Here is a 16,076-nt window from a genome sequence, read left to right as displayed (position 1 = left end):
GGGCGAGTGAACGGGAGCGAGGGTGAGGGACAAAGAGAGATTGTGTTTAAGTTAATTCTACTTTATTGGGTCAATATAAAAATCACAGGTCTGCTTGTTCAAATGTTGCACCCATCTCATGCTCAATAAAACAATAATGACCGGTCCATTGTATTAAAAATCACAGGGGGAACCTATAACACCTACCTTTACAGTACTCCATGAGAATGAGCACCTCCCACACACTGTCCCCTACTGAGTTGATGGTAGAGTCCAGGTAGTTCACTATGTTCCTATGACCAGACAGCTCCTTCTGCAGAAGGGAAGAGCACAGACAGGGTGGACATTCATGAGAGGTCCTTATAGGTGCCAAGAGCTTAAGTGAATTAGCATAAAACATCACTTAAAAACAGTCTCAAAATAGTCAAGTGTCCCTTTTAATAGCCGGGCAACGGCACACATTTCAGAAAATAAACGGCTGTTTAAAATCAACACCGGGTCTAAAAGGAATATATATCTTGATATACAAGATGTAATGTTTGATTTGTTACATTAAATAATTAGTAATGACTTGAAAAAAAAATTAACGGCAATCTGTGTTTAAAAATCGCCAGTAGGAAACTGCTAGCTAACAGGCAGCCGAGAACCGCTAGCTAACAGGCAGCCAGCCAGCCGAGAACCGCTAGCTAACAGGCAGCCGAGAACCGCTAGCTAACAGGCAGCCAAGAACCGCTAGCTAACAGGCAGCCGGAGAACCGCTAGCTAACAGGCAGCCGGAGAACCGCTAGCTAAGAGGCAGCTGCCTAGCTAACAGGCAGCCAAACAGCCGGAGAACCGCTAGCTAACAGGCAGCCAGACCGCCGATAACTGCTGGCTTAACAGGCAGCCAGACAGCCGAGAACTGCTAGCTAACAGGCAGCTAAAACAGCCGACAACTGCAAGATAACTGGCAAGCACAAAAAACAGTCATCCACTTTGAAAGCACAGAACCCTAGAAAGAGGCCGATCGCCCCCTAGTGGCGTAAGTAAGAACTGACAGAAATGCACAGTCAAAAGAGGAGAATAACTGTTGTCGAAGGAGTTTCCTTCTTTCAATTAGAAGCATGTCTATAATATGCGACTGTTGTGTTCAGGGATTTAAACAAAAAACACCAGTCTACTAGTTGAAGTTTTACAGTGAGTTTTACAGTGAGTTTTACAGTGAGTTTTACAGTGAGTTTTACAGTGAGTTTTACAGTAAGTTTTACAGTAAGTTTTACGGTGAGTTTTACAGTAAGTTTTACGGTGAGTTTTACAGTAAGTCATTACTCAGTGCTGCGTCTGACATGCCAGTCTTTTGTTTCTTTATGTAGTTACTCTTTATTCGTCCTGTCAGAGACACGTCACCTCGACAGTCCTGTGTCTCTCTAGTGTGTGTGTGTGTCTCGCTCCAGTGTTAAAGTCAGCACAGAGAAAGACACACCACATAAAATAACTATCTGTTCAGTTACAGGCGGGTCAGAAGTTCAGGGTAAAACAACATCTTGTCAATGTTCAACATTCTTCGATGCTTTCTTAGAGGTTGATACAGTTTACTGGAGGCATAGAAACCAGACAAGAAATCAAGACGCAAACACACACAGGAGACACACACACACACACACACACACACACACACCATAATAGTGATCTCTCTCTTGTAGATGTTGAGGTCAGGGACGTTGTTGACGTACATCCTCTTGAGAGCGCAGCGCATGCCACTGTGTGTCCGGGCCAGGAACACCACAGAGAAACCGCCTGGAGAGGAGGAGAACAGAGTGGTTAGCACCTCACACACACACACAGAGAGAGAACCCACCTGGCGAGGAGGAGAACAGAGTGGTTAGCACATCACACACACAGATAACACTGCCTTCAGACCCCTTGACTTATTCCACATTTTTGTTGTGTTATAGCCAAATTGATTAAATATACAATTGCGTAAATTATATATTTCGGTATTTCAATGTCAATAAATATGCAAGATTTTCCAAAAAAACATGTTGACACTTTATTAACGGATATTGTGTGTAGGTGAGAAAATAAATAAATAAAAAATATATATATTTAATACAATTTTGAATTCAAGCTACAACACAACAAAAGTCGAGGGAAGACATTGAACATACAGTGCCTTGTAACAAATCAAAAACTGAAAAATTGGGCGTGCAAAATTATTCAGCCCCCTTAAGTTAATACTTTGTAGCGCCACCTTTTGCTGCGATTACAGCTGTAAGTCGCTTGGGGTATGTCTCTATCAGTTTTGCACATCGAGAGACTGAACTTTTTTCCCATTCCTCCTTGCAAAACAGCTCGAGCTCAGTGAGGTTGGATGGAGAGCATTTGTGAACAGCAGTTTTCAGTTCTTTCCACAGATTCTCGATTGGATTCAGGTCTGGACTTTGACTTGGCCATTCTAACACCTGGATATGTTTATTTTTGAACCATTCCATTGTAGATTTTGCTTTATGTTTTGGATCATTGTCTTGTTGGAAGACAAATCTCCGTCCCAGTCTCAGGTCTTTTGCAGACTCCATCAGGTTTTCTTCCAGAATGGTCCTGTATTTGGCTCCACCCATCTTCCCATCAATTTGAACCATCTTCCCTGTCCCTGCTGAAGAAAAGCAGGCCCAAACCAAACAACACTTTTTATGGATATCTTTAAGAAATGGCTTTCTTCTTGCCACTCTTCCATAAAGGCCAGATTTGTGAAATATACGACTGATTGTTGTCCTATGGACAGAGTCTCCCACCTCAGCTGTAGATCTCTGCAGTTCATCCAGAGTGATCATGGGCCTCTTGGCTGCATCTCTGATCAGTCTTCTCCTTGTATGAGCTGAAAGTTTAGAGGGACGGCCAGGTCTTGGTAGATTTGCAGTGGTCTGATACTCCTTCCATTTCAATATCGCTTGCACAGTGCTCCTTGGGATGTTTAAAGCTTGGGAAATCTTTTTGTATCCAAATCCGGCTTTAAACTTCTTCACAACAGTATCTCGGACCTGCCTGGTGTGTTCCTTGTTCTTCATGATGCTCTCTGCGCTTTTAACGGACCTCTGAGACTATCACAGTGCAGGTGCATTTATACGGAGACTTGATTACACACAGGTGGATTGTATGTATCATCACTAGTCATTTAGGTCAACATTGGATCATTCAGAGATCCTCACTGAACTTCTGGAGAGAGTTTGCTGCACTGAAAGTAAAGGGGCTGAATAATTTTGCACGCCCAATTTTTCCGTTTTTGATTTGTTAAAAAAGTTTGAAATATCCAATAAATGTCGTTCCACTTCCACTTGTTGATTCTTCACAAAAAAAATACAGTTTTATATCTTTATGTTTGAAGCCTGAAATGTGGCAAAAGGTCGCAAAGTTCAAGGGGGCCGAATACTTTCGCAAGGCACTGTACATTGCATTTGTGCTTGTGTTGTAGGTTAATGTCCTGCTGAACGGTGAATTTGTCTCCTTGTGTGTTGGAAAGCAAACAGAGCAGGTTTAAAATCAGCTTCTCCATATGACACCTGTCAGGTGATTATCTTATTATTATTATCATCATCTTGGCAAAGGATAAATTCTCACCAACAAGGATGTAAACAAATCTGTGCACCAAATTGTTTTTTTAAAGAAATAAGCTTTTTGTGAGTATGAAACATTTCTGGGATGTTTTATTTCATGAAACCAACACTTTACATGTTGAGTTAATACGGTTTATGTCGCTTATGCCTGGAAACAGCCCTGCACATTATCAAGTGGAGATGTGATCATGTAGCCTTATCATCATCATCATGTAGTCTACAGCTGGGGTCACTAGTCCACGTGTGCGTTTCTCTCTCATTAGGGGACCGAGCGGGTGGCTTCAAAGACCCGGCGCAGGGCCGGAACAAAGCAGCGCCCCACAATGGCGTCCTTGTTGCCTAACACAAACACACTGCTCCCCGAGGGAGAGTCCTGCATCAAGGTAGAGTCCCACGGTTCCCTGTGTTTGACCCAACATTTATTATATTTATATATATATATATATAAGCCCGGCGGGTGGAATGAAAACAGTCTTTCAAGTCGCTGTTCAGAACAATTATATTGCAGGTTGGAAACAGTTTAAATCAAGATACACTCGTTTATTTTTACCCAGGAGTTGTGTTGTGAATTCCTCTGAACGGCGAGTCGGGCAGATAGACGGACGGACGGGCAGACAGACGGACGGACGGGCAGACAGACGGGCAGACAGACGGACGGACGGGCAGACGGACGGACGGGCAGACAGGCAGACAGACGGACGGGCAGACAGATGGACGGGCAGACAGACGGACGGGCAGACGGACGGACAGGCAGACAGACGGACGGACGGGCAGACAGAGGTAGGCTAGCAGTCACACAGCGAGAGTGGATCAGGGAACTGTCGTGTGGTGCTGAAACCATCCTTAACGTGTTTGTCCAAGAGTAGAGTTACTACGGTAACGTAGAATAACGTAGTTATCAGTCATCTAAACGAACGGCGGTCACAGCTCGATCTTTCGGTAAAAACATTTTTAGAAATACTGTAAAACTCATTTGGTGTGGTGTGCTTTCTGGCTGGTCAAGTGGAATGTCTAGACACATTGACTCGTGTTCTATTAAGGCATCATGTATTCTCTTCTGTTATCATATATCACATGATGATTTATTTCATTATATTACAAAGTAAGTGTCTCGACAGTGATAAGGGCTCGGGAAATAAGTCTTGTTTGCTAATTTTACAAAAACAAGGCTGTGTCATTGCACAGCCATAGGCTTCCACAAACAAACACCACTGCTGAGGTCACTGCCTTTCTAAAGATGTGTGTTGCCTTTCTAAAGATGTGTGTTCCACGATATAATATATATAATTATAATATATATACCAGATGATATCAACACAATGTAATTCATAGAGAAGAGAGAGGCGACTGACCGCAGTAGGAGTCAAGTCCATGTGGGCTAACAGTAGCCTACCTTCTAGATAGATCAACGTCCTGTCAACTCTACAGGGGGCTGTGACAGGACAGCAGAGCACGATTCTCTCACCGCACAGTCTGCTAAGGAGAAATTAGCACTGATAATAATGTGTATACACAAGAAAAGCAGTGATAAGCTATTAAGATAAGGAAGGCCCATGTCCCATGCTGCGTCTGGTCTACACCCCCCTTCTCCCGATCCTCAGTAGCAGTTAGTCTGTACCAGAGCCACACGAAGCAGACTTATTACATTAGAGGACCAGCTAGACTCACCTCACATAACATCTGGATAGGATAACCTACAACACAACACGACTAAACCCATCACCATGACAAATTAGTAGGTCAGGGGTCAAAGAAAGGAGGAAGGGTCAACCCTTTTTATGTTTGAGTATGCGTGATTTATTTAATATATTTCTTATTTATGTAGAGGAAGGCCCCCACTGGGAAAAAAAAAATGTCATAACCTAGGCTAGAGGTCGACCTCTAACCTAGGCTAACCAATCCCAAATGGCACTAGCATAAGAGCCTTAGCGGGAAAATAGATGGGAATCAATTATTCCAAAACTGCTCGTTGTTGGAACACATGATTTTCCAACTTCAACCAGTCCATTTTTTTTTTTAATTTATAGAGCATTGGACTAGTAACCGGAAGGTTGCAAGTTCAAACCCCCGAGCTGACAAGGTACAAAATCTGTCGTTCTGCCCCTGAACAGGCAGTTAACCCACTGTTCCTAGGCCGTCATTGAAAATAAGAATTTGTTCTTAACAGACTTGCCTGGTTAAATAAAGGTTAAATAAAATAAAAAATTCTGTAGCCTGTCAGATATGTTTTTATAGGCATTTATTTCCATAAGGCCTAACATGAGCTTGTGTGCTCACTCAGCACGTGTGTGTGTGTGTGTGTGTGTGTGTGTGTGTGTGTGTGTGTGTGTGTGTGTGTGTGTGTGTGTGTGTGTGTGTGAGGGTGTGTGTGTGAGAGGGTGTGTGTGTGAGAGGGTGTGTGTGTGAGAGGGTGTGTGTGTGAGAGGGTGTGTGTGTGAGAGGGTGTGTGTGTGAGAGGGTGTGTGTGTGAGAGGGTGTGTGTGTGAGAGGGTGTGTGTGTGAGAGTGTGTGTGAGTGTGTGTGTGAGGGTGTGTGTGTGTGTGTGTAGGGAGCGGTCAGAATGTAATTGAGTGAGAGACTTGAAAGGGAATTTAGGGAGGATAGGTAAGAACTGCTCTGCTCTGAATGGAGTCGTCCGTTACTGTGTAGGAGGAGAAAGCACAGAGTCAAATTAGTTTTCCCCCGGTTTGATGCAGTCAAGACCGGTTTCTCCGTCATTAATTTGAGCTTTATCAGCTATTCGTCGACTAGAGGACGAGTCAGCTTGGTTGTTTGTGGTCTCTCATCTCTCGCTCCTCCCTTCCAGAACATCACCACTCTGCCTCATGCTCCAGCAGCTCTGGAGCTTACAAAATGGTCTTTCCTGATGTTTTTTTTTTGGGGGGGGGGGGCTCAGATTTGGGTCCGACCAGGTCTATACAGAACGGGTCTAGCTGTCCTCCTCGGGTCTGTCTGGATGGGAAACTTATTCTCCATTACTCGTAATGATTCATATATTTATAACGATCTAAAACGGAGCCAACTCGCTAGCGAGAGTCATTACCATCAGTGGTAGGAAACGGTTTGTGTTCGGATTGTACTGGAACTGCAATACAAACTGTTAAAAAAAACGGCCTTGAACTCAAGTTGTGCCAAGTGAGTGAACTCAAACTAATGAGATATCAAGCAGGAAGGGAGAAAGAGAGGAGGCAAGCAACAAGAGAGACAGACAGAGACAAGTGGCTTTAGAGAGAAAGGGCCCTCCCAGTCGCTCTCCCCAGAGCCTGCCGTCTCTGCCTGCCAGAGACCATATGGTTCAGGATCTCACTAAATCAGTCTAAATCCTTTTGTGCACACACACACACACACACACACACACACACAGTGGCTATAGAGTCCATTATTCTCCCAGAGTGCCTCAGGAGAGATAGTTTGTTAGGGGGATTTGTGCCCTGCAGACAGAGAGGAAAGAGGAAGAAAGAACAGGGCAAGGTAGGAAGGAGCCTCTCCGTTCAGGAGATTGATGTTGTGGTCAGGACCAACAAGGCCATGAGCCCCCTCATACAGACAGACAGAGACAGGCAAGAGCCCCCTCACACAGACAGACACAGGCAAGAGCCCCCTCACACAGACAGACAGAGACAGGCAAGAGCCCCCTCACACAGACAGACAGACCGGCAAGAGCCCCCTCACACAGACAGGCAAGAACCCCCCTCACACAGACCGGCAAGAGCCCCCTCACACAAACCGGCAAGAGCCCCCCTCACACAGACCGGCAAGAGCCCCCCTCACACAGACCGGCAAGAGCCCCCCTCACACAGACCGGCAAGAGCCCCCCTCACACAGACAGACAGACAGACCGGCAAGAGCCCCCTCACACAGACAGGCAAGAACCCCCCTCACACAGACCGGCAAGAGCCCCCTCACACAGACAGACAGAGACAGGCAAGAGCCCCCTCACACAGACAGACAGACCGGCAAGAGCCCCCTCACACAGACAGACAGACCGGCAAGAGCCCCCTCACACAGACCGGCAAGAGCCCCCTCACACAGACCGGCAAGAGCCCCCCTCACACAGACCGGCAAGAGCCCCCCTCACACAGACCGGCAAGAGCCCCCCTCACACAGACCGGCAAGAGCCCCCCTCACACAGACAGACAGACCGGCAAGAGCCCCCTCACACAGACAGGCAAGAACCCCCCTCACACAGACCGGCAAGAGCCCCCTCACACAGACCGGCAAGAGCCCCCCTCACACAGACCGGCAAGAGCCCCCTCACACAGACCGGCAAGAGCCCCCTCACACAGACAGACAGACCGGCAAGAGCCCCCTCACACAGACAGGCAAGAACCCCCCTCACACAGACCGGCAAGAGCCCCCTCACACAGACCGGCAAGAGCCCCCTCACACAGACCGGCAAGAGCCCCCTCACACAGACCGGCAAGAGCCCCCTCACACAGACCGGCAAGAGCCCCCTCACACAGACCGGCAAGAGCCCCCTCACACAGACCGGCAAGAGCCCCCTCACACAGACCGGCAAGAGCCCCCTCACACAGACCGGCAAGAGCCCCCTCACACAGACCGGCAAGAGCCCCCTCACACAGACAGGCAAGAGCCCCCTCACACAGACAGGCAAGAGCGTGAAATAGAGAGGCGTCCGCATGCTTCCCATTTTGAGAACAGTTTGTGCACATTTTTGTGTGTGTGTGTGTGTGTTGAAATGTGTAAGTCAGTAGAACCTTCGTCAATGATTGGTCAACAGTAGGGATTCTACAAGGAAGTGTTTGTTGTGTGTGAAAAGGAATTTGTGTTGAATGACATTCTGTGCCCATCCGTCCACTCTAATGGAACATCCACAAACAAACAAACAACCTCCAGTCTCTATGTAGAACTCCAGGGTTGTGTAGCCTAGTGGTTAGAGTGTAGAGGAGGCAGGTAGCCTAGTGGTTAGAGTGTAGAGGAGGCAGGTAGCCTAGTGGTTAGAGTGTAGAGGAGGCAGGTAGCCTAGTGGTTAGAGTGTAGAGGAGGCAGGTAGCCTAGTGGTTAGAGTGTAGAGGAGGCAGGTAGCCTAGTGGTTAGAGTGTAGAGGAGGCAGGTAGCCTAGTGGTTAGAGTGTAGAGGAGGCAGGTAGCCTAGTGGTTAGAGTGTAGAGGCAGGTAGCCTAGTGATTAGAGTGTAGAGGCAGGTAGCCTAGTGATTAGAGTGTAGAGGAGGCAGGTAGCCTAGTGGTTAGAGTGTAGGGGCGGCAGGGTAGCCTAGTGGTTAGAGTGTAGGGGCGGCAGGGTAGCCTAGTGGTTAGAGTGTAGAGGAGGCAGGGTAGCCTTGTGGTTAGAGTGTAGAGGCGGCAGGGTAGCCTAGTGGTTAGAGTGTAGGGGCGGAAGGGTAGCCTAGTGGTTAGAGTGTAGGGGCGGCAGGGTAGCCTAGTGGTTAGAGTGTAGAGGAGGCAGGTAGCCTAGCGGTTAGAGCGTTGGACTAGTAACCGGGAAGGCTGCAAGATCGAATCCCCCGAGCTGACAAGGTACAAAATGTGTCGTTCTGCCCCCTGAACAAACCAGTTAACCCACTGTTCCTAGACCAGTTAACCCACTGTTCCTAGACCAGTTAACCCACTGTTCCTAGACCAGTTAACCCACTGTTCCTAGACCAGTTAACCCACTGTTCCTAGACCAGTTAACCCACTGTTCCTAGACCAGTTAACCCACTGTTCCTAGACCAGTTAACCCTCTGTTCCTAGACCAGTTAACCCTCTGTTCCTAGACCAGTTAACCCTCTGTTCCTAGACCAGTTAACCCTCTGTTCCTAGACCAGTTAACCCTCTGTTCCTAGGCCGTCGTTGTAAATAAGAATTTGTTCACTTGAATGAAACATTTTCTTAAAATTCTGGATAAATTAATCCAGCAAAGGGTTTTGGCTAGTCGGTAATAACCAGCTTTTGGACCCCAATTTTTTTTGAAAAGACGAAAGATAAAATTGCCGCCGGCTAATTGTCCGGGAGAAGAAGAAAAATAATCCCATTGAGAAAATTATTTTAGCCTATTTGTTGATTAAAATACCAGTCCATGTAGACGGAGCTCTGCTATACAACTCCTCGTGTGCTTTTATCAGCCCAATCAATGTAACAATTCAAAATGGTGTTTTTAATAAAAATATATAAAAAAGTTTCGATAGCTAGGTTTTAAAAAGATTCTCCCAGAGTTACAACATGATGATGTTGGAGAACTACTGCGCAGATAGATGGTTGTAGGACCTAACATTTTTGTTTTTTTTAAATAGAGCACAGTTTGCTTTTGGCGTGTAGTCGATAGATTCCGCACCAGGAGAGTAGATCGGACCCCTTGACGGAACACTAACAATCACTCTCTGGAACTTTCCAGGCGTTCTGGAATCCACGGAAGCCCTTTGATGAGGAACATCGTCACCTTTGACAACACCGGCAGGGTAATCCTGATGCCTCCACTGTATAACAGCTTTATCACACACACACACACACACACACACACACACACAGTCCTCCCTAGATGAGGCATGGTATTGGAGATAGGTCGGATTAGACCGGGCTAATGGGCTTCAAGAAAATCTGTGGTTTTTATAAATAATCAAATCTGTCTCATTAGCTAGATTGCCCATTTGTTACAAGAATGTCAAACATGATAGAGCCTAAATGCTGAACACAATGTGGCCTCAGTTTGTGGATTTGGAGAAAAAAATAATAATAAATAAATAGGACACTAGCCTCTTGCTTTAAAAGCAAGTCTAGGTTTTGCTTTTTATCAGCAAAAAAATAGAAAATGAAGCCCCCCCCACTTCTTTTGGTACACAGCTAAAAATATTGACCTCCATTATAACCTCAGCCTGCTCCTCTCCAGCTGTGAACTTTGATTGAAAAACAAGTAAATGGCATCCATGCTTTTTTTTTTTTTATAAAATTCTATTTGACCATAGGAGCCACGACAGATCTCTAGAACCAACGTCACATGACTTCCACTATTTCCATAGCTGAGAGGCGTGGGTGGAACGGCTGCAAACCCCATGGTACTACAAATAAAGCTGTACTGTAAAAGCAGGTTCACCCATTTTTCTGAATGGCTGTAATAAAAAAGTCTAGACGTGCATTTATTTCAGAGTTTCTCCCCCCCCCCCAAACCTTTCCTCAACCTCCACTCATTTGGTGGTGTACTCCAATACAAGCGATTCAATTGGTCAATTAAATCATCAAGCCCATCTGTAGTTAATAATCAGCAGCATTGGCTCAAGACTACATCAAATCAGTTGATGTAGCTGGCCGGACACACACACACACACACACAAACCCTCACCGATTCTCACTTCAGCCCCCCCCCCCCAAAAAAAATGTAATAAATCAGTACTATTAAGCTAGCCTACAACTACCACTGGTTTTAACCCCCCTCTTCCCTACGTGACTGTAAAAACAGGGGAGAGAGAGAGAGAGACAGAGAGAGACAGAGGTTATAGGTCAGATATTTATAAGCCTAAAGAGAGGTGATGGTGCCTCTACCTAAAGACCCTGTATGGGGCTCTGGAATGGCACTGAGATTAAAATGGAAGGTTCCATGCAGAGAGAGGGAAGAAGGGAGAGAATAAATCAACTAAACAAAATCATTCAATCCCTGTGTAAACTAAAATGTTCAAAGTGAGGCCATAGTCGTCATCCCCTTTAAAAAAAATAACATTTAAAAAACACCAGAGTGAAAGTAGACTAAAACTTATCATCCATCTCACAAAATTACGACTATCATATCTGTACAGCGTCTGTCCTTTTAAACAGAACAAACATGCCCTACAAGAACAGAGAGGTACATGGTGAACTTCTAAAATCGCGATGCTGGGAGGGTGGGGGAGGGGGGGGGGGTTCACTAAGTTGCCAACTCATCATTGCGCTCCTAAAAACAGATGTGTAGAAGTAAGCTCGTTGATACTGAAGCCGACAGAAAGTATTGACACCCCTTCACTAATTCCACCTTTTGTTACAGCCGGAAATCAAAATGAATTAAAAATATTATTTGGTTCCATCTACACACACACACACACACACACACACACACACACGAGTGGCATTCAGAAAGTATTCAGACCCCTTGACTTTTTCCACATTAGAACAAGGCTGTAAATGGATTAAATAGTCCACCCCCCCCCCAAATCTACACACCATACCCCATAATGACAAAGCAAAAACTGATTTAGACCTTTTTAGAAAATATATTACAAAATCTCACATTTACATAAGTCTTCAGACCATTTATTCAGTACTTTGGCAGCGATTACAGCCTCAAGTCTTCTTGGGTAATGACAAGCTTGGCACACCTGTATTTGGGAAGTTTCTCCCATTCTTCTCTGCAGATTATCTGAAGCTCTGAGAGGTTGGATGGGGAGCGTTGCTGCACAGCTATTATCAGGTCTCTCCGGAAATGTTTGATCGGGTTCAACTCCGGGCTCTGGTAGGGTCACTCGAGGACATTCAGAGACTTGTCCCGAAGCCACTCCTGCGTTGTCTTGGCTGTGTGCTTAGGGTCATTGTTCTGTTGGAAGTTGAATCTTTGCCCCAGTCTTGAGGTCCTTAGCAGTTTTTCCATCAAGGACCTCTGTACTTTGCTCCACCATGGAGATGGTGCCAGGTTTCCTCCAGACGTGACACTTGGCATTCAGGCCAGAGAGTTCAAGCTTGGTTTCGTCAGACCAGAGAATGTTTCTCATGGTCTGAGAGTCCCCTTTAGGTGCCTTTTACTGAGGAGTGGCTTCCATCAGACCAGACTATCATAAAAAGCCTGATTGGTGGAGTATTGCAGAGATGGTTGTCCTTCTGGAAGGTTCTCCAACCCATTGGGTTCTTGGTCACCTCCTTGACCAAGGCCTTTCTCCCCCGATTACTCAGTTTGGCCGAGCAGCCAGCTCTAGGAAGAGTCTTGGTGGTTCCAAACTTCTTCAATTTAAGAATGATGGAGTCCACTGTGTTATTGGGGACCTTCAATGCTGCAGAAATGTTTTGGTACCCTTCCCCAGATCTGTGCACTCGACACAATCCTGTCTCGGAGCTCTACGGCAATTCCTTCGACCTCATGGCTTGGTTTTTGCTCTGACATGCACTGTCAACTGTGGGACCATATATATATATATATATATATATATATATATATATATATACACACACACACACACACACACACACACAGGTGTGTGCCTTCCCAAATCGATTGAATTTAACACAGGTAGACTCCAATCACGTTGCAGAAACATCAAAGATTAGCAATTTTAAGTCTCATAGCAAAGTCTGAATACTGATGTAAATAAGGCATCTGTTTATTAAGAGATTTGCAAACATTACTAAAAAAATACTTAAATATTTAATGTTTTTTTGCTTTGTCATTATGGGCTATATTGTGTAGATTGATAATGACTTTTTTTTAAAAATTTTATCCATTTTAGAATACAGCTGTAACGTAACAAAATGTGGGAAAAGTCAAGGGGTCTGAATACATTGTACATCATAATGACAAAAAAAACAAAAACAAGTTTAGACGTTTTAGCAAATGTATTGAAAATTAGATACGGAATACATTGTAGATGCATCTCTGGCAGCTGAGCCTTCTGGGTAAGTCTCTTGAGCTTTCCATAACAGGAATGTACAACATTAACCCATTATTATATAGTCAAAATTATTCGAGCTCTGTTGAATTGGTTGTTGATCATTACTAGACAACCATTTAAGTGTTGCCATAGATTTTCAAGTAGATTTAAGTCGAAACTGTAACTCGACCACTCAAGAACATTCACCGTCTTCTTGGTAAGCAACTCCGGTGTGGATTTGGACTTGTGTTTTAGTTGAAATAATATATTAAATTGTGTATTATTTTTCAATCGCTCTGGTGAACATTCCTGCAGTCAGACAATTACACTCTCCCGCAAAACTTGAGACATCTGTGCCATTGTGTTGTGTGTGACAACTGCACGTTTGAGTGTCATTTTGTCCCCAGCACAAGGTGCACCTGTGTAATTATCATGCGGTTTAAAAATCAGCTTCTTGATATGTCACCTGTCAGGTGGATGGATTATTCTTGGCAAAGGAGAAATGCTCACAAACAGGGATTTAAACAAATTTGTGCACAAAAAATTTGAGAGTAACAAGCTTTCTGTGTATGTGGAACCTTTCTGGGATCTTTTATTTCAGATCAATAAACAACATGGGACCAACACTGAATATTTCATAGTACAGACACGCTTCTGTATTAGCTACGTCTTCTCCAAACCAGCCCGTTTCTATCTTCTGTATTAGCTACGTCTTCTCCAAACCAGCCCGTTTCTATCTTCTGTAGAACATGGGGAGAGAAGAGTTGTGATCCTAACAGACACTGTCTTTTTGGTTAAACACCTACTAGACTAGACTTTGCATGTTTAGTATACCAAGGCACAGGGCCCAGTACAGGATGTTAGAAAAGCAGGGAAACGGTGACGTCCTGACAGATGATTTACTGGTGACCTTTTAGAAGGGAAGAAAAACGGAGTGACAACATCCATCCCGAGGGAGGGAGGGAGGGAAGGAAGGAGGGAGGGAAGGAGAGAAGGAAAGAAGGAGAGAAGGACAAGGGGAGCGAGGGAAGGACAAAGGGGAGGGAAGGAGGGAAGGAGAGAAGGAGGGAAGGAAAGAAGGAGGGACAACATCCATCCCGAGGGAGGGAGGGAGGGAGGGAAAGAAAGAAGGAGAGAAGGACAAGGGGAGCGAGGGAAGGACAAAGGGGAGGGGAGGGAAGGAGAGAAGGAGGGACAACATCCATCCCGAGGGAGGGAGGGAAGGAGGGAGGGAGGGAAGGAGAGAGGGAAGGAGAGAGGGAGGGAAGGAGAGAAGGAGAGAAGGACAAGGGGAGCGAGGGAAGGACAAAGGGGAGGGAAGGAGGGAAGGAGAGAAGGAGGGACAACATCCATCCCGAGGGAGGGAGGGAAGGAGAGAGGGAGGGAAGGAGGGAGAGAAGGACAAAGGGAGGGAAAGACAAAGGGAGAGAAGGACAAAGGGAGAGAAGGACAAAGGGAGAGAAGGACAAAGGGAGAGAAGGACAAAGGGAGAGAAAGACAAAGGGAGAGAAAGACAAAGGGAGAGAAAGACAAAGGGAGAGAAGGACAAAGGGAGAGAAGGACAAAGGGAGAGAAGGACAAAGGGAGAGAAGGACAAAGGGAGAGAAGGACAAAGGGAGAGAAAGACAAAGGGAGAGAAAGACAAAGGGAGAGAAGGACAAAGGGAGAGAAAGACAAAGGGAGAGAAGGACAAAGGGAGAGAACGACAAAGGGAGGGAAGGAGAAAGGGAGGGAAGGAGAAAGGGAGGGATGTTGTCTCATTAAGCTGTCGTGTCTTTTGGACATACGCCACCAAATGACCGCAGAAGGTTTTGTGGCGCGATGCAAATATTTTTGTGGGAAATAAAGCACTGCTGTAAATGACCAGTTGTGTGTTTAGGTCCACTTCCCTCAGAACGCAGAGGGGCCGGGGACTAACCCCAACTGCATTACAGGTTATATACAAATCACCAGTTGTGTGTTTAGGTCCACTTCCCTCAGAACGCAGAGGGGCCAGGGACTAACCCCAACTGCAAAGGCCCCGCTACATTCATTACAGGTTATATACAAATCACCAGTTGTGTGTTTAGGTCCACTTCCCTCAGAACGCAGAGGGGCCGGGGACTAACCCCAACTGCAAAGGCCCCGCTACATTCATTACAGGTTATATACAAATCACCAGTTGTGTGTTTAGGTCCACTTCCCTCAGAACGCAGAGGGGCCGGGGACTAACCCCAACTGCAAAGGCCCCGCTACATTCATTACAGGTTATATACAAATCACCAGTTGTGTGTTTAGGTCCACTTCCCTCAGAACGCAGAGGGGCCGGGGACTAACCCCAACTGCAAAGGCCCCGCTACATTCATTACAGGTTATATACAAATCACCAGTTGTGTGTTTAGGTCCACTTCCCTCAGAACGAGTCGTTCAGAGAATCATGTTTACTGCTCCTTCAGGGACAAAACACGAGAAGATATTATGAAAGCCCTCGATACATTTTTTTTTACTGATAATAATAAATTGTCAGGTTAAATCTGGCATCTGTGTGCACTGACGGTGCCCCAAAACACGTGAGGGAAGGAGACGGGACTCATAGGCCTGATGAGAAAGAGAGAGGATGTTCTGTGTGCACTGACGGTGCCCCAAAACACGTGAGGGAAGGAGACGGGACTCATAGGCCTGATGAGAAAGAGAGAGGATGTTCTGTGTGCACTGACGGTGCCCCAAAACACGCGAGGGAAGGAGACGGGACTCATAGGCCTGATGAGAAAGAGAGAGGATGTTCTGTGTGCACTGACGGTGCCCCAAAACACGAGAGGGAAGGAGACGGGACTCATAGGCCTGATGAGAAAGAGAGAGGATGTTCTGTGTGCACTGACGGTGCCCCAAAACACGCGAGGGAAGGAGACGGGACTCATAGGCCTGATGAGAAAGAGAGAGGATGTTCTGTGTGCACTGACGGTGCCC

The 16,076-nt window shown here is 45.8% G+C and overlaps 1 protein-coding gene across 2 annotated transcripts in view; it reads right to left on the bottom strand.

The window, feature by feature from the left end:
* bmp2k (BMP2 inducible kinase) overlaps positions 1-16,076 on the bottom strand; it is a 63,637-nt gene that overhangs the window by 29,160 nt on the left and 18,401 nt on the right. For both annotated transcript variants that reach the window (XM_031816727.1, XM_031816735.1), the window contains exons 2-3: positions 1,637-1,755; positions 187-292 (exon numbers count right to left, since the gene is read on the bottom strand). In XM_031816727.1, the coding sequence (XP_031672587.1) occupies positions 187-292; positions 1,637-1,755 (225 nt within the window). The remainder of the gene's footprint in view (positions 1-186; positions 293-1,636; positions 1,756-16,076) is intronic.

The sequence above is a fragment of the Oncorhynchus kisutch genome, linkage group LG3, assembly GCF_002021735.2.
Source record: "Oncorhynchus kisutch isolate 150728-3 linkage group LG3, Okis_V2, whole genome shotgun sequence".
Classification (NCBI taxonomy): Eukaryota; Metazoa; Chordata; class Actinopteri; order Salmoniformes; family Salmonidae; genus Oncorhynchus; species Oncorhynchus kisutch.
The sequence above is the reverse complement of the archived record's forward strand: the minus strand, read 5'-3'. Positions and strand labels throughout refer to the sequence as shown.